Raw genomic sequence first — 21,975 nt, 5'->3', positions numbered from 1 at the left:
CTTTCTAGCTGAAATGTCACTGGGGCATCTTGTCAGCTCCCCGACATCTCGGCCTGACATACAATTTTACTTTTGTGTGCTACAAGGCAGAAAATGCAGGGCAATGGCCTTGTTTTAAATTCTGTCAGCATCAAAGATGGGCGTCACTCTTGGGTCCTACCAACAACAAAAACAAAAAAGGAGTCTATTTTGAAGGTCAAAACAGCCATTACCTTGAAGTTTTTTAGCTTATACTAAATATATTACCTGCTATACTGGTGTGGGAACTGTCCTTATAAAGTGCCTAAACACACCACAGAAATCCTCTCAGTACAATTGCTCTACTTTCTTATCAAATGCAGACTTGATAAAAGGATGAGTTTTCAATGCCTGCAGGGACCAGATTCAGCAGTTAACTTAACTTGTTCAAATGGGCAAGTGGTATCATGTAGCTTTACAAGGAGCAACCTGACCTTCTCACATTGACCAGGAGTGACATTATTGTGCAGGAGGAGAAGCAGTCACATCATTTCTGTTTTGCACAACCTGCTTAAAGTTTGCAACTAAATGCTTGTCTTCAGTTGAGCTGACAAGAGAGAAGAGGGGCTCAGTGAACCATGGCAGGGCTGCCATGAAATGACAGGAATCATTGGCATACATTTCAAATAGCTCTCTCAATCCTATTAAAGTATTGCAGTCCTGCTTTAAAATAGACAAGTATGAAACAACTTTGATAGATAGAGACTAAAATGGCTTATTGATTTTTTAAGTCCGAGGGAAATTACCCAAAATGTGTCATTCTTTAACATTTAAAAATATGTTACATAAAAATGAGGATCTGTGATAATAAAATAAAACTTAAGAGAGAAAAAAGTGGGTTATTTCATTATTCAAGGAGACAGATACCTGCACACATCAAGATATCACACAGTTTTTTAAAAACCCACCCCAACTTGTGCTCAAACAAAATTCCACTGTAAGAAAATTCCCCTTCAAAACAATTTAATTGTACTGTTAATTCTTCCTCCATTTTTTTATTTCATAAAGTCATAATCCAATCTGAGGTGATCTTTTGGCATTAGCAGACATAGCCACTGGAGAGGAATGAGATGATAGAGGATGAGGCAGAGTATTTGAAAATGCCTCCTTTAAGAAAGTATAAGTTGTATCAAGTTCAGCTTGCAATGGCAAAATATCCCTAACATCAACTGTGTCAGCAGGAAGAGCAGCTCTTGAAGGAATGGAAATATTCGAATGGTCTCGTGATCCCATCTGTAACATACAAAAGAAAAACATAATAAACATCGAGTTGAAAACTCTCCAAGTCTAAAACCATAAATAAGAAAGTAGACTAATAATCATTATAATACGAAATGGGATGGAAATTAGCATTTTTAAAATCTGGATGACAATTTGTAAATATAAATTATTTTCCAAGAGGGACTGAATCCATATATCCTACATCATAAACTTTTAAAGACAATAGAAGAAACACCAAAACTTTGTATGAAACTTTTTATAAAGTTATTGTTAATACAGTCAAGCATTTTTTCCTTAGTAACAATTCATTGTCAATTTACAAAAGTCAATGCCAATAGTATTTATTTCATTATGCTTATAATAATATGTAATATATAAGATTAAACTGCTAAGAAAATGAACGATGGGTATTTGCTTTTTAAATCTATCATCTTAAGTGACAAATATAGCACAAAGAAAACTTTCAGAACATACTGAGATATAAAATTCTAGTGAAAAGAACTTTCTACTTTACCTTTAGCAATAATGCCACCACCCCTCTATTTTGTTTTGTTTTTAATATTTTTAGTTGTAGATGGACACAATACCTTTGTTTATTTAGTCGAGTTTTTTTTTGTTGCTGTTGTTTTTTATGTGATGCTGGGGATTGAACCCAGTGCCTCATGTATGCTAGGCAAGTGTTCTACCACTGAGCCACAACCTCAGCCCCACCACTCTGTTTTGATACAGATTATTCTACTGTAAGTATTTGAAAATCATATCAAAGTGAAGGATTGCAATATGAAAACAATTCACAATATATTTTTTAATATTGCCATATCCAGAATCTAACTTAAGAAATGCCATATATTCATGAAGTATTTGAAAACAAAATTAACATTTTAATAAAGCTATACATTTAAGCCTTAAGTAACATTAGTAATTAGTAGATCATTTTTAATGTGAATGAAGTCTTAGCAATGAAGCAGGTGTTGTTTTATGACATTTAAAAGTAGTAGAAAAATAGCAATCAATTTTATGTCAGAATTTTCCAGATTCCCAGCAAATAAATATATGTTGCCGAGATAACAAGTCTAGTCATAAGTATTTCTGCTAAAATTCATATTCTATATTATAAAACTTTTAAAGTCACCTTTTTGGTAGAAACTCTTAAGAGTTTTGACAATAAAATAATGAAAAATATAAGGGGCTTCTTTATTATGTCATGTTATACAAAACTGTTTCTACATGTAGTAACAAGAAAGCAGCTATTTCTGGCTTTAGAAAAGTATTAGAAATTCAACTGTTGTATGTGTTACCATTTTTGTAGATTTTTTTAAAACTACAACTGGAGAAAAATCAATGTCTGCATCTAACACCTAGTTCAGCAATTTTCTTTGATCTCTCTTCTTTTGATTTCTTGATACTCCACTGCAAGCCTATCGCTGGCGGAAATCATCTCTTTTTATGCTGGAAGTTAAAAAACACCTAAAATGGCCACTTGGATAGCTGTATGAAGGACAGGGTTTATCTTATCTCATGGAAAGCAAAGAATTTCCAAAATTATGTACTGGCCCTGATTAGCAGCACTGATGAGGTTTTACTCATAGAGCCTCAGTACTGGGCTGGAGCATGTCTGCTCAGAACAGAGGATGTATCCCCTTACCTCAGAGGCTGGCCATCCGGGGTCCTGTACTCTTTCTGACTTAACCACCTTTTCTGATATTTTTCCAGGTGTTTGTCTGAATTGGCAGCATTACCTGATGGGTCTTGCTGCAATGAAAACCATAATGCCACCTAACTTCTCATTCTGCCAGACCTGAGAATAAGGGGGATGCTGGAAGAGCATGGGACGGTGGGCTTACTGTTCTTTTTAGTAAAACTCAGTTATGACAATTTATTGTGATTAAAGAATATGGTCAGGCAAGGTCTCAAAAGTTTGTTTTAACATTGTTTTTTGTATACTGTAAAATTAAAGCTTTATATATTTATAGGAATATAAGGTGATATAATTTTTAATACAATGTGGAATGATTAAACAAGCTAAGTAACCTATCCATCATCTCAAATATTTGACTTTGTGATGAGAACATTTGAGATTTACTCTATTAGCAATTTAAAAATATACAGTAGTCAATTGTTAGCTATATTCACCACACTGAAAAACAGACGTTTTAAAAAGACAAATATTCCTCCAATCTGATTGAGGCTTTGTATCCTTCAATTTTCATCTCTCTAGTCCCTCAACTCCCAAGCTTCTGGTAAACACGATTCTACTTTCTGCTTTTAAGAGCTCAATTGTTTTAGATCCCACATCAAATGAAACCATGTGGTATTTGTCCTTGTGTTTTCACTTAGCTTATTTCACTTAGCATAATTGTCCCCAGTGACAGAATTTCTTCCTTTTTAATGGATGAATAGTATTCTAGTTGTGCATATATTCTACATTTTCTTTGCCTATACTGAGGTTAACTCCATAACTTGGCCACTGTGAACAGTGCTACAGTGAACATGGGCAGGCAGGCAGCTTTACAACACACTTATTTTAAAACTTTGGGGTAAATGCCCAGAAGTGGGACTGTTAGGTCATGTGGTAATTCTATTTTTCATTTTTTTGAGGGTTGTTTTTACATCTTCATACTTTAAGTTTTGGTCTATGAAAACAAAGTGTGAAAAGAGATGGGTTTATAGAATCAGACTTAGGAAGATCAGGTATCTTTCAATGACATTTTCTTCTTGAGGTTGTAAACTAGAGAAAGGTAACTGTGCCAAACTGACCAGCAACTCCGGTTTTAAAACTATCAGTGATATACATAATTTCCTCAAACCTACATACTATGCTTTAAGTTTCTCTTTTTTTGTTCTTGTGAGTCCTTCAACCTAACATATTACAGAATTAGGAAGGTGGTCCTTCAGAGAAGATGTCTCTATAAACTACTCATTTCTCTCTAATAATTAGTCTACAGATCTTGGCAATTCTACAAAAAGAATGTCTTTTTTCAGTCTACTTTTCAACATACCTATTTTTGACTATGTGTGAAACTGGCCTTTTATTTAATAAAACTTTTTTAAAAATATTTTTTGGTTGTTGATGGACCTTTATTTTATTCATTTATATGTGGTACTGAGCATCTAACCCAGTGCCTCACACATGCTAGGCAGGTGCTCTACCACTGAGCCACAATCCCAGCCCCAATACAACTATTTTTTCCTTTTAACTAAATAACCTTGAAATGGGGTGTTGAGTATTTCTCTAGTATTTCAATCCAGTCTTAGTTTTTATACATTATCTTCTGGCCTTGTGTCCTAAATATGGAAAACAACTTTAAACCCTTAAAGGGGAAAGGGTGGGGGAGAAACAGACAGACATGGACAAAGAAAAACATACACACACACACACACACACACACACACACACACAGATTGGTTTCCCTACAGACTTTTAACTCTAAAAGGTATCATCTCCCACAAGCAAACATGCTTATTTTTGTATAAATGAAAATAAATGATACTACTAAGATCATCTGCTGTACTGCTAGTAAAGAATTTTTTCAAGATAAGATAAAATCTGATTTTAAGTCATTTAGCTTAAAAAGAACCCACCAAAAATTCTGGTGAGATTTTGAATTGAGAATGTAATGTTAAAATAATAAATGTTAATTATTTTTCTTGTACAAATAATATGCAGAAATGTATCATAATATTTTTAAAATATAACATAGGGAGTAAAAGACAGTTAAATGACTACTTGGCAGAGACCATTAAAAGTTAATATTCACCACCTGGTCTTACATTTTAAACCTGTGAAGTCCATGGTCATTTAAACGGCTTTTGAAACTGCTAGGGTGCTCTGGTAGTCTTTTATGTAAATCTTAATTTAGATGATCTTTCAGAAAGAAATTAGTTACCTGAAATAAAAGCTAGGTGTCATGTGAATCTTTATGGAAGCACTTTTATTTACTCAATAAGCTGTAAATGATTCTATTTGAACTGTTATAGTCCATCAGCTAAATACATATTCACAATACAAAATGTGTCTACTAAATTTCTCTCTTTAAAAAATCTTATGGAATATAGAAATTGGACACAGCCAATAGCCATTTTTCAAGGCTTTAATATCCTGTTTTCTAAGACTGTTATCTAAACAACAAAAATAAAGCATTAGTCTAATAATAAAATTATCACTCAACGAATTATCTATAAATCAACGCCACTTTGCCAACTGAGACTTCTGAAACAATGACACTAAGCCATTTGTCTCCTGCGTAACATTTATGATCAAGTTAAGTCTTCCAGAATTCCATATTATAGAATTGTGAGAGAAAGCACAATTTAGAAAGCTTGGGCAGTACTGCATAGCAATTATGCTAAGCACATTGTGTGGTGAAGAGAATTCTAGACTGAAGTGTTGCAGGCTGCAGTTCCTTCTCCCAGTTCTACTACAATCTAAGTGGGACATTGTGAGGAGGTGAATTAATCCACCCATGTCACCTCTTCCTTTGCCTGAACTTTTTCCAGTTTTGAAATTATACAGGTCTACTCTAAAACCATGACCCAATGTCACTGTGAGTGACATTGACCTAGAAATCAGAGTTTCCTAAATATCATACTTAAAATTTTAAGAAGCTATACATAGGCCATTCTTAAGAAATACATATTGCACGTGGTTCTTTAAGATACCCAAAGAGATAAGATTAGCCATAGTTTAAATGATCTGGCTTCATTCAATTGCATTCTTTAATGCACTTTTCATTATTTAGACCTCCATATTCATATAAGTACTACTGACTGGTTTTAAGTCGAGGGAGACAGCTCCACATAAACTGAAAAAGAAATAAAAGCACCCACAAGAGGGCGTTACAATGAGGCTGTCTCGCTATGTCTATGTTAGTTCCAGCATGTTCTTTCCACTAGAGTCTTGATACTTAGCAACACAGTTGTCTTCCTTCCAAATGCTGTACTGAGCTGGCTAACCAAATTTCACCTGTCCATTTTCCAGTTCTGCCATGCCGGACATTGCTGTTTACACAGACAACCAGAGTTGGAAATATTCACATATATAATTTCCCATTAAATATTTCTTACAGTTATCATTTCTAATGTTTAGTTACCAATACCAAATCTATTGGAAGATTTTATTAGTTCCCATCCCTATCAAGTCACTGAAACTTAGTACAAACCAGCTAGCTCTTTCACTCACTGACATCAGGACGTGGGGGTAGGGAATGTGAGTTAATGGAGCATTGTGACTATAGGAAACATCCTAAAACCCTGTGTACCAGAGATTAAGAAGGAAGGCTAATCGCAGATTTAGAAATAAATCAGAAACAAAGGTAGAAGAAATAAAACAAACTTGACAATTTTGTCCTCAAGCAGACACCAGCTCTTGAACCAATCCACGTGGTTCAAATTCAGCCTCTTCTGCTTGGTTGATAAAGAAGATTAACAGGATTGCTGGTTTTGCTTCTCTGTGCTTCCTGTAGCCACACCCTTTGCAGCTCTTGGCTTCCCTGTCCAGCCTCATCTCCCACTTCCTCCCTAAACAGGTTCTCCATAGTTCATACTAGCCTCTCCTGGCTATCCACTTTGGACCTTTGTGGGTTGAATTCAAACTTGGGTCAAGGATCAGCTTTTTGGTAAGACCCTTCCAGAAACTCTTTCTACCTTTCCCCAATTACAACATCCAATCATACTTTTACATTCCTTCATTAGCATTCATTTCACTAATTTGTATACCTTTATGCTTTTCCTATTAAACTCAGTATGATGAAATCATGATTCTGTATTCCTAGCACTTAGCAGAATGTAAGTAAGATTCCTAATTGATGAATGACTGAACAAACCACTCAGTATTACTTCATGGTCTTGGTCTTTTATTGCTGTTTGGTTGTTTTTTTTGCAAATACAGATTATGTTTCATACAGAAGTAGCAAGTATAGTGGAAAGGACATGGACTTAGAAGCTGTGGAGACCTCAGGATCCAAATTTTGTTCTGCCATATATTAACTATGTGATCCTTGACAAGTTACTTAACCTACATGAGTCTGTATCCTTATTCATGAAATAAGAAGAACAATCTTTCATAGTAGAGTTATAAAGATCAAACGAAATAGCATACAAAAATACATTGTATATAATAGTTCCCTTTCTTTGCTTCTCTTTCTATTCTCAAGTGAAAGAAATTCCAATTTTAACATTACAGCAAATATGCATTGAGTATATATAGATAGGCTTAGCTTTACAGGCAATTACATGAATTCTCAGGACTCAAGAAGAAAGTACTGCTGTTACCCTCATTTTACAGTTGAAGAAACTGGGATTCAGAGTCTTGATGTGATTCTTGATCTGATTCACTTATGCACACGCTTACCACTTTAAAGAAGATGCAGTCTCAGAATTATTTTATTTTATTTTAATACTATGGATTGAACCTAAGGGTACTTTCCCACTGAATGAGCTGCATCCATAATACTTTTTTTTTTTTTTTGAGACAGGGTTTTCCTAAGTGGCTGATGCTGGACTTGAACATACAATCCTCCTGCTTCAGCCTTTTGAGTCATTGAGATTACAGGCGTAAGCCACTGGGCCCAGCTCATGCTTATTTTATATGTATAACTATTCCATAAATATAACAAGGATTCAACAAATCTCTGTGACTGGAAAATGAAAGTACAGAGATTATACTAGAGGCTAAAAATAAATGTTTATATTTTTGATAGCATATATTATTATGGCCCAAGATTTTAATATTCATGGTATTAGAGTAAATAAATACATTTTATGGAGTGTATATAAAGCCCTTTCACCAAAGCAGTTTATATGTTGCTATATTCAAAGGTAAAATTCAGCACTGAGGTTTTAAATTACACTAGAACACTTAAACTTTAATTTTAAATTACTTTAAAGATATCTTGTGCCTGACAAGATAACAATTCCCATTTTCTTCTCTTGGATATTTAAGTGTCCTGACGTGATTTAGATTGGAAAAAGAGTTGAAGAATTTTCCCTGATGGCTTTTGTTCTTTCTTTTCCTAGTTTCCTTCATACCCTTGTGCTCCCAGCCGACTTCTATCCTGCCAATCCCGACACACCTGATGATAGAGAGCGTCTGAAATGGACAGAAATGCAAAGGAAACATTCTTTCTTTTTGCCTTGGAAACATATGCCCTCAAAAAACTCAAAGAATTTGAAATGTAAATATGTCCATACATTCAATGATACAAAAGCTGAACCAATAAATACTGGAAAATACTATATAGGAAAATGCCACTGAAAAATGGAAATGGTAAACTATTTTTTAAAAAAATATACAGCACACATACTAATCATGAGGATGACTTTGTTTGTTTGTTTGTTGTTTGTTTGTTTTGGTGCCAGGGATTGAACCTAGGGGCTCTCTCAACCATATCTCCAATCCTTTTTATTTTTTATTTTGAGACAGGGTCTCACTAAGTTGCTCAGGGCCTTGCTAAGTTACTGAAGCTGGCTTTGAACTTGTGGTCCTCCTGCCTTGGCCTCCTGAACTGTTAGGATTATAGGCAAGCACCACTACACCGGCTATAAGGCTGACTTTATTAAAGTCTTAAGCAAAACAATTAGAAGAACCACCTAATTAGAAAATAGGTTAAGGATAGCATAATTATTATGCTTGAATTCACTTGTAACAGAACACCCAAAATACCACTGGCTTAAGTTTATTTCTCTCTAATAGGACTACATGAGTCTGTATCCTTATTCATGAAATAGGAAGAACAATCCTTCATAGTACAGTTATAAAGATCAAATGAAATAGCATACAAAAATGCTACAGCCAGTGCAGTGGTAACAGAAATGCAGGCTGCTTCTATCCTGGGCTCTAAAGCTCAGTGTGTGGCTTCTACCCCATGACCAAAAATGGCTGCTTAAGTTCCAGCTATTATGTTTGCATTCTAACCAGAAGAAAAGAAGATAAAGAAAGAGTCACAGCTTCCATTTAAAGACACTTCCTAAAATAAAACATTTTTGCTTACATCCCATTACCATATGGCTATCTTAGATTCAGGGGAATCTTTTCCTCCCCTGAGCATCCCAGGTAATACTGAAAGGCTCTAGTACTAAGAAAGAACGAACAAACACATGTGCGAAAACCTTTTTTCTTTTTTTTAGAGATAATTTTTTAATATTTATTTTTTAGTTTTCGGTGGACACAACATCTTTATTTGTATGTGGTGCTGAGGATCGAACCCGGGCCGCACGCATGCCAGGCGAGCGCGCTACCGCTTGAGCCACATCCCCAGCCCATATGTGAGAAAATCTTGGCAGCATCCGCCTTAGGAAAAACTTGCCTGTTTGGTTGGGGTAGGAGTACAATAACCAATAAACATATGAAAAGCTGCTAAACTTCATTGGTAATTAAAGAAATGCAATACAAAACATGTAAAAGAAAGATTACTTTTCACATATAGGAAAAAGTAGGTATCTTGGTGATACCCACTGTAGAGAAGAGGGGAAAAAGTAAACTCATGCCATGTAGCTTGGGATGAAAACTGGTGCTAATTTTCTGAACAACAAAATCCCTCCATATTTGCCAGTTCTACTACTAGGCATATCTTCCATGGCTATACTGAGAAGGTGAGCATAGAGCTGTGTTCATTGAAACATTTTAAAATAGGAAAACATGTTTTAAATGAAACTAAAAATCTTTCAACAGAGAACTTTTTAAGTACAACACAGCTATATAATGCAGTAATTTAATAAACTCAGGTAAATATGTAAGTGTTGGTGTCAAAATAAGTGGAAGCGGGGAAAAAGAAAGTCAAAACAGTATTATGAAGATACACAAACATACATAAGCACAGATGCTCCTTGCTTTACAATGGGCTTACATCCCAATATACCATAATAAGTTGAAAATGCTGTAAGTTGAAAATGCATTTAATCTACCTACTGAGCACCACAGGTTGGCAACACAGCACACTCTACTATACCAGCTGTTTACCTCTATGACCAGGAGTTGTAGCTCGCTGCTGCCACTCAACATCACAAGAGAGTATCACAGGGCATATGGTTAGACAGGAAAAAAATAAAAATTCAAAATTTGAAGTATGATTCTTATTGAATGCATATCAATTTCACGCCACTGTAAAAGGGAAAAATCATAAGCAGAACAATGGAAACTTGAGGACTGACTGTACATATATATCTACACATACAGATACTACATATTTATTTTTTTAAATAAGCATAAACACACATCTACTTATACTTTCTATTTTCTTTTGAAAAAAGAATTATAAAAAAATTATCTTTGAAAAAAGGGAGTTTCGGTTATAGAGAAAGCTTTGAAATTTAAATTTTTCTTCTGATGATGTTTTATCATTAAAATTATGTGAATTATGAGAAAAAAGTTGTGAATTGGCAGTTCACAAAAGTGGAAATACAACTGATTAACAAATAAGTAGAAAAAAATACTAACCCCCACTAATAGTCAAAAATGAAAGGTAAATGAGATTTTATTACAAATGAAATCTGAACTTTAAAAATTATGGTTCTAGGGGTTGGGGCTATAGCTCAGTGGTAGAGCACTTGTCTTGCAGATGTGAGGCCCCAGGTTCAATCCTCAGCACCACATAAAAATAAATAAATATAGTGTGTCCATCTACAACTAAAAACATATTTTAAAAATAATTATGATACTAAATGTTAGTGAAAGCATTGTGAAACACGCATTTCATAAATTACTACTAGTTGTAGCAGTTGTACAAAATGATAGAAACATTTTTACTATAATTGGACAACTCTCTTAAATGGTTAATGCTGTTTAATTCCACAATTCCATTTATTATTAGGGTCCTTATATTAATAGCAGACAAAAATTGGAAACCTTCCAACATTTAACCACAGAAGTAGGGATAGGTAAGCTACAACCACTTGATAGAATGTTATGAATCTATGAATTTATGGTTATATATTTTTTATAACATGGACAAATGCTCAGGCCTAACCAAGGGTCAGGAATTTTTTTCTATAAATGGCCAAATAATAAATATTTTATGCACTGCAGGCTATATATTCTCTCTTACAACTACTAAACCCTGCTGTTGTAGTACACAAATATCCACAGACAATGTGCAAATGAACTATCATGGCTATGTTCCAATAAATGTTTACCTACAGACATAAATTTGAATTTCACATAATTTTCATGTCATAAAATATTAATTCTCTTTTGCCATTTTCCCAGCAACTTAAAATGTAAAAAATATTCTTCATTCATAAACCATACAAAAACAGGCAGAAGGTGGATTTAGCCCAGAGGCGGTACTTTGCTATAGACTCTGTAAGTGAAAAAGTAGTAATTATGTAGGGTACTTGTTTTGAGGTACAAGGAATTAAGGAATTTCTGGGATTTTTTTCCTCTATTATTCTATATTTTCCAAATTATCTACACTAAAGTATATTTTAAATTTATTACTAAAAAGCCTTTATTAAAAAAGACTGTTTATATATACTGAAACTATATATTTTACATATGCTTAAGTATATATATATGCATATATTTTTATTATAGTATGACTGAAATGTGTGGCCAATATGAAAATGCACTTAGGTAAGGGTCTCAGAGGATAGGTTTTAAACAAAGTATTTTGCAAGTTTCAAAGGGATTTTGATTTAGTAGAGAAAATTCTTTTCAACATTTTCAGTTTCTAACTCAGATTCATAATCTTAACATTGAGAAAATGCATACATAAATAATCATATTGAATAACTGGTACCTCTACTTGGTACAAATGTGACTCCTTATGCAGAGTGGCTACTTACAACTTGTGAGCCTTCATTTTACTCCAAATACCACTTCCAGCTGCCAAATTACAACTTTTGTGGTCAAAATGTACACATGTCACACTCTCTCTGGGAACTATTAGGCAAAAGTTTTTTGACCACTTTTTCATTACTGAAGAATTTCCTCTTAAAGTTATGTTTTTTAACTCAATGTCAAAAATTTAGCAATAATCTGAAAGCTATAAACTAGAACCTTTTAACGGTATGTTTTTCTCTGAATGGAATTACTCACCAGGCTCTCAGGTAAAGAGGAGCACAGCAAGAGAAGAATCACCTACAATGAAAAGCTGTTTGAAAAAGATGACTTTCCTAAAGCTTACTAGTCATGTAAGTATCAGTCAATCACTCATCTCAACAAACTTAGCAATAAATTTACATTTTACAATTTGAAACCCATTTTACAATTTGAAACCCTCCCTTTCACAGCTATTTTTAGGCCACATTCTCTCATTATTTTATTATATCACATCCAAAATTCCTAACCATTCTTTAGGAATGCTGCAAATATTCTTTATTTCCCTGCTGACCATTCCCAGTTTAAGTTCTATATTCCCTAAGGCTGTGGGTCCCTTGACCAGCCCTGTGACTGGGCCTTTCTGGAGGAAAGAACGTGGTCTATTTATCAGTTAGAGAAAGGCACTTCAGATGTAAGATAAATCATGCAATTTGGGAGTTACATCTGTGGAATGCCTTCAAATCACAATAAGCACTAGAAAGTACACTCTAATAAATAAATAACTTAGCTGGCAAGGACATTTCTTTTACATGGCATGCAGGAATGTTGTTTCTGATAGAACCAGGCCATTTTCAGGAGTCTCAAACATGAAAATGGGAAAAAGGGAGAGAGGGGGAAGTGCTAGAAAGGGATATTGGCCAAATTACATAGTTATATCGTGCATATGTGCTAATATGTAACAACAAATGCCACATTATGTACAACTATAATGCACCAATTTAAAAAAATGCCCAGAAGTGGGATTGCTAGATCCCATGGTAATTCCATTTTTGTTTCTTTGCAGAACCTCCATACTGTTTTTAAAATGGTGGTACTATTTTGCATTTCCACCAATATACAGTATACAAAGGTTCCCTTTCCCCCACATCTTGGCCAACACTTATCTTTCTTCTAGGTAATAGCCATTCTAACAAATATGAAGTGATATTATGGTTTTAAATTGCATTAAAATGCCAAGCATTTTTTCATATATCTGTTGGACTTTTGTATGTGTTCTTTCAAGAAATGACTATTAGGGTCCTTTATCCATTTTTAAATATAATTATTTTTCTTGTTATTTATTTATTTGAATTTCTCATATATTTTGGATATGAATCCCTTCTTTGACATATGATTTGCCAATTTCAGTTATAATCTCTGAGTTTTCTCTTTGTTGTTTCCTTTGCAGTACAGTTACTATCAAGTGTCTATATATAATGTGTCAGATGCTGTTTTAGATACTGAGATATGGCAATAGATTGAACACATAAAACACCCTGTTCTCAAGATTAGTTACTACCCTTTAATCTACATTGCCAGTCAGTTTGCCTGCAATTACTATGTATCTACACAACTCCTCTTTTCATAGTATAAACTCTGAGGCACAATGGTACAGAAAGTTTTCCAGAATCACCATTATGTGGATATAGACAAGGTCCCAGGAATGAGTCAAATTTCCCTGATTCTCTCCTGACTTTCTTACACCAAATCTCCCGTGGCCCTGGAGAGTCCCCATCAAGAGTCACTGAGTATCTGGATTTTTCCACCAGGTCCAATGCACTAGAAGGCTCACTAGGCTATGTGGGCAATGTCTCCACCCAGTTTTGGTCATATGCCCATCCTACATCCTTTGTCACTTGGAAACTGGCAACTCCTACTAGAAGCTATTGTCTAACAGAGTCTATCACAAAACTTTTTTCAGCCTCACTTGTAGGCCTTTTTTCTAAGAGTGCAGATGCCAGACCCTAGAAATGGAGAAAAGCCACTAGGTAGTTCTTCCCATTTCCTCTCCTTTCACTACCTGCCTAGTAGTCTTTCTTCACCAATCATCTGGGCCCTTATTCAAATTAACTCCTCCCTATATCCTACAGGTCAATTTTTCAAAAAGGCCTAGACTTGTTTGAATTGTATTTTAGGCTTAGAGTAGGGTGTACATAGACATTATCTTTTACAAAGGTTTCAAAGCTCTTCACTAAAATTTCTTCATCAGTTATTCAAATGCCTCTTCATTTTCTCCAGCCTATGTATACTTTTATTTTTTGGTAAACAAGTCATCCTTTTAGAGTTCATTTCCTTCTCCATCTTTTCTTTATTGTATATTTGATTATGATTGGGAATACTCAACTTTTGTTATTGAAAACAAGAAAAAAAGTTGGAAATGAAACTCAGAATTAGTGTTCAGCACAGATCATGAATCAAGACAGCAGAATCTCTGTTAAGAATAGATAGTACCTATAAGACATAATATTTTATGGATAAAAAGGGATAGAAAGACCACAAGTTGAGAAGTGCCACCTCTAAGCTAATGGCATCCTTAAATTGGTCCTTAAAGCTGTTGGGCAGCTTAGCTAGCCAACAATAGCCATCTGCCAGGCAAGCTTGTCCCTGCATTTGTCCTGGAAAGCAAGTGTGTTTAAGTAATCCTAAGCACCATCTGTTCCCCACGCTCTTTTTCAAACCTTAAGCTCTGGTCCTGATAACCTCACAAAGAGTGGGAAAAGCTGATGCATGAAGGAGCGACATATCCTATGAAAAACACAGATCCAAAAAGTCAGGACTATGGTCCTCCCTCCTGCTTGTTCCCTACCATCTCTCTTCTTCCTTTTAACCATGCTTTAACTCATTTAGTAAACCATGTAATTTGAGTGTCTTATTTGGGCCTGTGAAGCCTCCTGTTCTACGGTGTCTGGGATCATCTGTTTGGCAGTATACACAGCTGTAGTGACTACGCATAAAATATCTTCTCTCTCCAGTACTGATTCGTGTGCTGATTCTGAAGCATGCCCTGCTTTCTCCTGTCTCAGAGCCTCTTTTGTGTGTTGCTTTTGGTGTTAAAAAGAGGCTTGCTTGTTAGGTTAAGTCCTACTGTTTTGCAAGACTCAGTTGGGTATCACCTTTCCCCAAACTTCCCTTGCCATCCATCACCTCATATGAGGGTTAAATATCTCTCCTCTGTGTCATAATACCTCCCAAACACTTTTGTAATAGCACAGAATTACTGTCCTCTGTTTGCTTAGACCCACACTATTTCAATGTGGTAGCCACATGTAGCTAATAATTTTAAATTAATTAAAATTTAACCTAATATAAAAGTAAATTTAAACATCAGTTCCTTAGTTATACTAGCCATATTCCAAGTGCTCAAAAGTCACATTTCTATCATCACATTAAGTTCTACGGAACAGTGCTGGCTTAGAGTGTTCATTTCTTGAAGGTACAGGCTATCTTAGTTTTTTTCTAAATATAGGAAACATAGAGAGTAACCTGCATAGGGACCGACATACAGAAGGTGCTCTACTTGCCTGCCTATTCTTGAAGAATGGACTTCTTCTAACCCATATTCTAAAGAAAGCCAACAAGCATCAAATATTTTGATATTAAATGCTTCTCTTTCTGAAAATATTTTTATTTCATGGAGTTTAATTTCATTTTCTTTAAATCCAACTTTCTTGAATTCCTCCTTTTTAAGTATCTAAAGTTTCAGAAGGAACCTAAAGAGTCCTTCCTATGTTTATCTTTCTTGACCTTCACATGGTTATCATTATGGTTTTTTACACCTTAGGCAAGTCAGAAAAAGAAGAATCCTGTGATGAAAGACAAGAGGAAAGTCATCTTGGCAAGTGTCCTTTCTCAAGACATGCAGCAGGAATCCTAACATTCTAAAGCTAGATTTTCTCTATCAGAGCAAAAGGCATTGCTTTTTCTACTGCTTTAATTGTAATTTTCATACTCTCTTGAGAAAAAGATTCTATTATAAGCTAAATTTGGAGGCAATCTAATTGTTTGATGTAAACCTTCAAAGTTTCCTTTGAGTTGAATGTCTATCTGCTTGGGCAGAAAAGGGGAAAAGAGGGAATTTACATTCACTTTGCTAAACATTAGCATCTTCTGTTCAATCATTTGAATGCAGGACAGTTAGGGGGAAATAGCTTAGAGAACAAGAGTTGACATATACAGTGTAAAATCTTTTAAGGTGCTTGGATTCAATGAGGGAGAAAGTGAGACGGAACCATATTTCAGCTTCCTAACTGTGTTCCAGTCAGCGGGAACTTTGTGACAGGTCTCTGTCTCTCAGCTACACTTGACTGGCTTTTGCTGACATTCAGCTGTCAGACAGCAACCCTTTACCAGGCCCCTAACATGCTCCACAGCTTCACCCAATTAACTCGCTTTCACTTGACACGGCAGCAAAAAGCTTCATAATAGGTGGTCAAGGTGCATGGTGTCTGCCTGCCCTCGAACTGCTCACACACAGCAATATGTTTAACTACTTTTCTTCTTGCCTGTGTGCTCAGAACGAGTATGACTACAATTTAGTCATTCCATGTATTGAATTGGACAGGAGTCTAGGAAATACTATAGTGATACATTAAGCTGCTCAAAAATAGGCCTAGATGACTAAAGTTAAATTTCAAGTCAGTTTTTTAGGCCCTTGGAAAGGAAGATTTGATTTTGAGATTACTAAAATTTAATATTGACTAACAATCAATTCACAGTTTTTCCACTATATCATTAATCAGAGTATTATATAAAGCTTACCTGCAGTAAAAAAGAGCACTTGACAAGTAAGGGCAGGAAGGTCTAGGCACAATTCAAGAAAAGGAGATTCAGCCTTTGCCCATAAAAATGTACTTCCTGTAAAACTCAACAATTTTTCTGTAAATTTTCTCCAAGCTATTCAGGTTTTCAAATGAAACACATTGTACTTAAAAATATGTTCTGCCTAAGAAATAAAATTTTATACTAACTTTGAAAAATGATAAGAATAATTTTTACATTTTCTCTATGTCCAAATATATTCACATCTAAACATATAATCAGTTTTCATTTGTTTGCACTTTGAAAATCTGGAAATTATGAAAAAAAATCAGTGCTGTACAAAGAAAAAGAAAAGTAATATAAACTGTACTGCTTTAGAAAACCTACTACATGGGAAAAGCTATATGTTGAAGGGGTTACAAATAAAAGTTATTTTTAAATAGAACTCCTTGTTATTGACATTCAAATGCAGATCCTTAGAGTGATTAACTCAGAGTTATGATTTCCACTTTAAGAATCCTACCTACATTCAAACCTGCAAATCCAAGACAGGGAATTGCAGCCTCCTCCACTGGGAACTAATACACCTGCAGAGATGTACTAATACTTCACACCAGCAAAGCAGACTGACTATAACTTGCTGTTCAATGAGACTGAGAAGACTCTAAGATTTTGGAGTCAAGTCTTCAAGTAGGAATGTTTTTATGACATGCCTTCAAATTGAGTGAAATCTTTCTGTACATATAATGTGGATTTGTTGCACTGAACACAAAGAACACCAGAAGCTCAAGGCAGGAAACAATCTTGAGTGAATTATTAGGCAATTAAGAAACTACCCTGCAACTATTTTATTCATTAAATACATCCAAATTTTCCATATACATCTACCTAGAATATAATTTTTACTATCCTCACACAGATAATTTTACTTCTCACATGTTCTTTAATATTACTTATCATCATTAATTGTAAGTATTTATATACAGATCCCAAAACTATCAAATCCTTGATAGAAAGCATCTAATATCATCTTATTAATGAGATATTAATAATTATTAATGGCTAATAATTATTAACATAGTGCTTAAGAGTAAGGATTTGAGAGGGTTCTGGAAAGATAGCAGAGTATAAAGAAGCAGAAGCACCTAGATAACTACTAGAGTGGCAGAATCTATCTATTTTGGAACTCTGTAGTCTATTGAAGGTTTTCTACTTCCAGGAAAGGGCTTGCACAGAAAATTGGGGTAAACTTCAATTTCAACTTTTAGCACAGTGGTAGGACACTGGCCTCCAAATGCCAGGATCTGTGCTCTGCTGCTTCTAATCACAGAAGTACAAACAGGCCGGTGACCATTGTTATTGAAACTTCCACAAGACACCCCCTTCAGGTGAAGTGTAACAAGCAGGTGATGTAAAGATTTGTCATCCTCTTTCCCCCACCCACTTCATTTTATTCTTTTTCCTCTTTTGATAGCCACACATTAAGGACTAGGACAGTCAAAAACAATTTCATAGGGGCTGGGGATGTGGCTCAAGCGGTAGCGCGCTCGCCTGGCATGCGTGCGGCCTGGGTTCGATCCTCAGCACCACATACCAACAAAGGTGTTGTGTCCGCCGAGAACTAAAAAATAAATATTAAAAATTCTCTCTCTCTCTCCTCTCTCACTCTCTCTTTAAAAAAAAATTATTAAAAAAAAAAAACAATTTCATACATGATCGCACAAGTGCAGAGAGAGTTACAAACTCAGAGTAGATTTAAGAAGATTATAAATTTCCCCCATAGGGTGATCCTTGACAGACAGCTACAAAAATAAAAATAAAAGAATAAAATAAAAACAGCAAACAACAGGGAAAGGGATGGAGGTCTGATTTCTAGAGTTACCACATTATTAAATTCAAATGTCCAGCTTTCAACATCAACAACAAAAATCAAAAGGCCTACAAAGTAATAAGAATGTATGGCCCCTTCAAAGGAAAAAAATATATCAACAGACAATGCCCCTGAAAAATAGTTGATGGCAGGTCTATGAGACAAAGACTTTAAAACAGCTATCTCAAAGATACTCTAAGAATTAAAGGAAGATGTGAAGAAATTCAAGAAAATGACGTCTGCACAAAATGGAAATATCAATAAAGAAAGAGAAAACCTAAAAGGAAACAAATAAAGTCTGGAGCTAAAAAGTATAATAGCTGATATGAAAAAACTACAAATACTCAAAGGCAAATGTGATCAGGCAGACGAAACAATGAATAAGAAGACAACAATGGAAATCACTGATCCTAAAAAACAGAAAGAAAAATGATCTAAGAAAATTGAACAGACTTAAGGGACCAGTGAGATATCAACAAGTGAACCAACATATACACTGTGGAGTTGAAGGAGTGGAAGACAAGAGAGAAAGGAACAGGAAGAATATTTGACAAAATAATTGATGAAAACTTCCGAATTTGATGAAATGCTTGATCAAAAATGCCCAAGAAGGAATGGGAAAATAAACAAGGAGAGAAATGAATTACAGTAGATGGGGTAGAGAGAGAAGATGGGAGGGGAGGGGAGGGGGGATAATAGAGGATAGGAAAGGTAGCAGAATACAACAGTTACTAATAGGGCACTGTGTAAAATTGTGGATGTGTAACCGTCGTGATTCTGCAATCTGCATTTGGGGTAAAAATTGGGAGTTCATAACCCACTTCAATCTAATGTATGAAATATGATATGTCAAGAGCTTTGTAATGTTGTGAACAACCAATAAAAAAAAAATGCCCAAGAAGCTCAACAAACTCCAAGTAGGTTGAGTTCAGAGAGACCCACACCAAGACACATAATCAGATTGTCAAAAGCATAAAGAGAATTTTGAAATCTGCAAGAATAACGGATTTGTCACATACAAGGCATCCTCAGTAAGACTATCAACAGATTTTTTATTAGAAACTTTGGAGGCCATAAGAGGAGGGCCAATAAATTCAATGTCTAAAAGAAAGAAAAAAAAACCTGTCAACTAAATATCCTAGATCTGGCAAAACTGTCCTTCAGAATTGTTGTAGAAATTAAGATATTCCCAGATAAACAGAAGTTAAGGAAGTTTGTTACTATTAAAAATTCCCTGAAATAAATGCTCCAGGGAATCCTGAAAGGTGAAATTAAAGGATATTAAGCAATGACTAGAAACTATAGAAATAAATAAATATTTTAATAAAGGTAAATACATGAGCAATTATAAAACCTAGTATTAAGCTGAGTATGGTGACACATGCCTGAAATCCCAGATTCTCGGGGACTGAGGAAGGAAAATTGCTAGTCTCAGCAATTTAGCAAGACTCTGTCACAAAATAAAAAATTAAAAATGGCTAGAGATATAACTTTATGGTAGAGTGTCCCTGGATTCATTTCTCAGTACTGAAAAAAAATAAAAATAAAAAAAAATACCTAGAATTATTGATACTGTAATTCCAGTTCTAGGCATATACCATAAAGAACTAAAAGCTAGGTCTCAGAACATATATTTTGTTTAGCAATATTATTTAGCAGCATTATTCAAAATAAATAAAACAAGGAAACCCAAGCCCATCAATGGAGGAATAGATAAGCAAACTGTTATGTACTTATACTGGAATACTTTCAGTCTGACATATACTACAATATATATGAACTTTGAGGACATTATACTAAATGCAATAAGTCAATCAGGAAAAGACAAATACTGCATGATTCCATTTATATGAGGTACTTATAGTAGTCAAAATCATAGAAACAGAAAGTAGACTGGTATTCAGAGGCTGAGGGATGAAGCAGGGGTGGGAAGTCATTGTTCAATGGGTATAGAGTTTCAGTTTTACAAAAGTAAAAGAGTTAAGGAGATGGATCCTGGTGAGGGTTGCACAACATTGTGAATGTGTCTAGTATTGGTGAGCTATACACTTAAAATAGTTAAGATGATAAATTTTATGTCATGTGTATTTTACCACAATTCAGAACATTGGAAAAAAAATTAAGAATTCAGGGTTTATAATGTCTCCTTCAAATCTTGACGTTTCTTCACCTGAAAGGAGGAAATAATTACCTACCTGAGTGAGTAAAGATTAATGAGATTTAACTGATTTAACAAAATACTCCGCATCATACCTGGTATATAAGAAGCATTCAGTAAATATTTGTGGTGGTAGTTATTAACATTCCTACTATTATATTCTCAACACTTAGCAAAGCACGTAGTCCATAGTAGGCACTCAGTAAATGCTTAGAAAAGGAATAATGAAATACTTCTATGATTATTGCTTCATTTGGGGATAAAGAATAAAAATTATCCATGAAAAATATGAATGATGGACTAAAAGCCTTGAGTTCTGACAGTATTTTTATAGAAATAAATAAGATTATTTTAAAATACCTTTGACAGATGAATGGATAAAAAACCACCAATATGTAGATAGTTATCACCTAGCCTAAGAAAAGAAGAAAATCTTGCTATTTGTGACAACATAGATGAACCTGCAAGATACTATGATAAGGGAAATAAACCAGACACAGATAATCAAAAACTATGATCTCACTTATATAGAGAACCTAGAAAAAGTCAATCTTGTAGAAACAGAGTAGAAAGATGGATACTTGGGGCAAGTTGGGAGAAATAGCCATGTGGGTCAGAGGGTATAAACTTGCAGTTATAAGATGAATAAGTTCTGGGAGACTTAATGTATAGCATGGTAACTAAAGTTAATAATGTGTTATATAGTTGAAATTTGCTCAGACAGTAGATCTTAAAGAAGTATTCTTACTACAAAGAAAAGGTAAACGAAATGAGTTATGTTAATGAGCCTGATTGTAGTAATCATTTTATAATGTATAAATATATCACAGTATACATCTGAAATGTATGTAATTTTTTTCAATTATATACTGATAATGTTGAAAAACTATCAGGAAGAATTTGGGAAATTTCTTAGATTTTGTTTTCTTGATGGACAACAAAGCAAGCATAAAGAAAAACCTTAAGCTCTTTATAGTTCCACAGGCATTTTTACATATGGTTCCATTTTAAGGATTCAAAAGCTTAATCTAATTTGAGAAACATTATCTTTATATAAGTAATGTTAATAAGTGGATTACTTGAAATGAAGATTCTACTTAAATATTATTATTAAAAATTTTAATTACTTTTATCCCCTAAAAATTATTTTATATT

At 34.5% G+C, this 21,975-nt stretch overlaps 1 protein-coding gene across 2 annotated transcripts in view; it reads right to left on the bottom strand.

Annotated features, from left to right (window-relative positions):
* Window positions 1–1,026: 1,026 nt before the first annotated feature.
* Ccdc171 (coiled-coil domain containing 171) overlaps window positions 1,027–21,975 on the bottom strand; it is a 357,480-nt gene continuing 336,531 nt past the window's right edge. For both annotated transcript variants that reach the window (XM_026398594.2, XM_077797862.1), the window contains exon 25: window positions 1,027–1,251. In XM_026398594.2, coding sequence (XP_026254379.2) covers window positions 1,027–1,251 — 225 coding nt within the window. The remainder of the gene's footprint in view (window positions 1,252–21,975) is intronic.

This window comes from Urocitellus parryii, chromosome 4, assembly GCF_045843805.1.
Source record: "Urocitellus parryii isolate mUroPar1 chromosome 4, mUroPar1.hap1, whole genome shotgun sequence".
NCBI lineage: Eukaryota > Metazoa > Chordata > Mammalia > Rodentia > Sciuridae > Urocitellus > Urocitellus parryii.
This window is presented reverse-complemented; position numbering and strand designations above follow the sequence as displayed.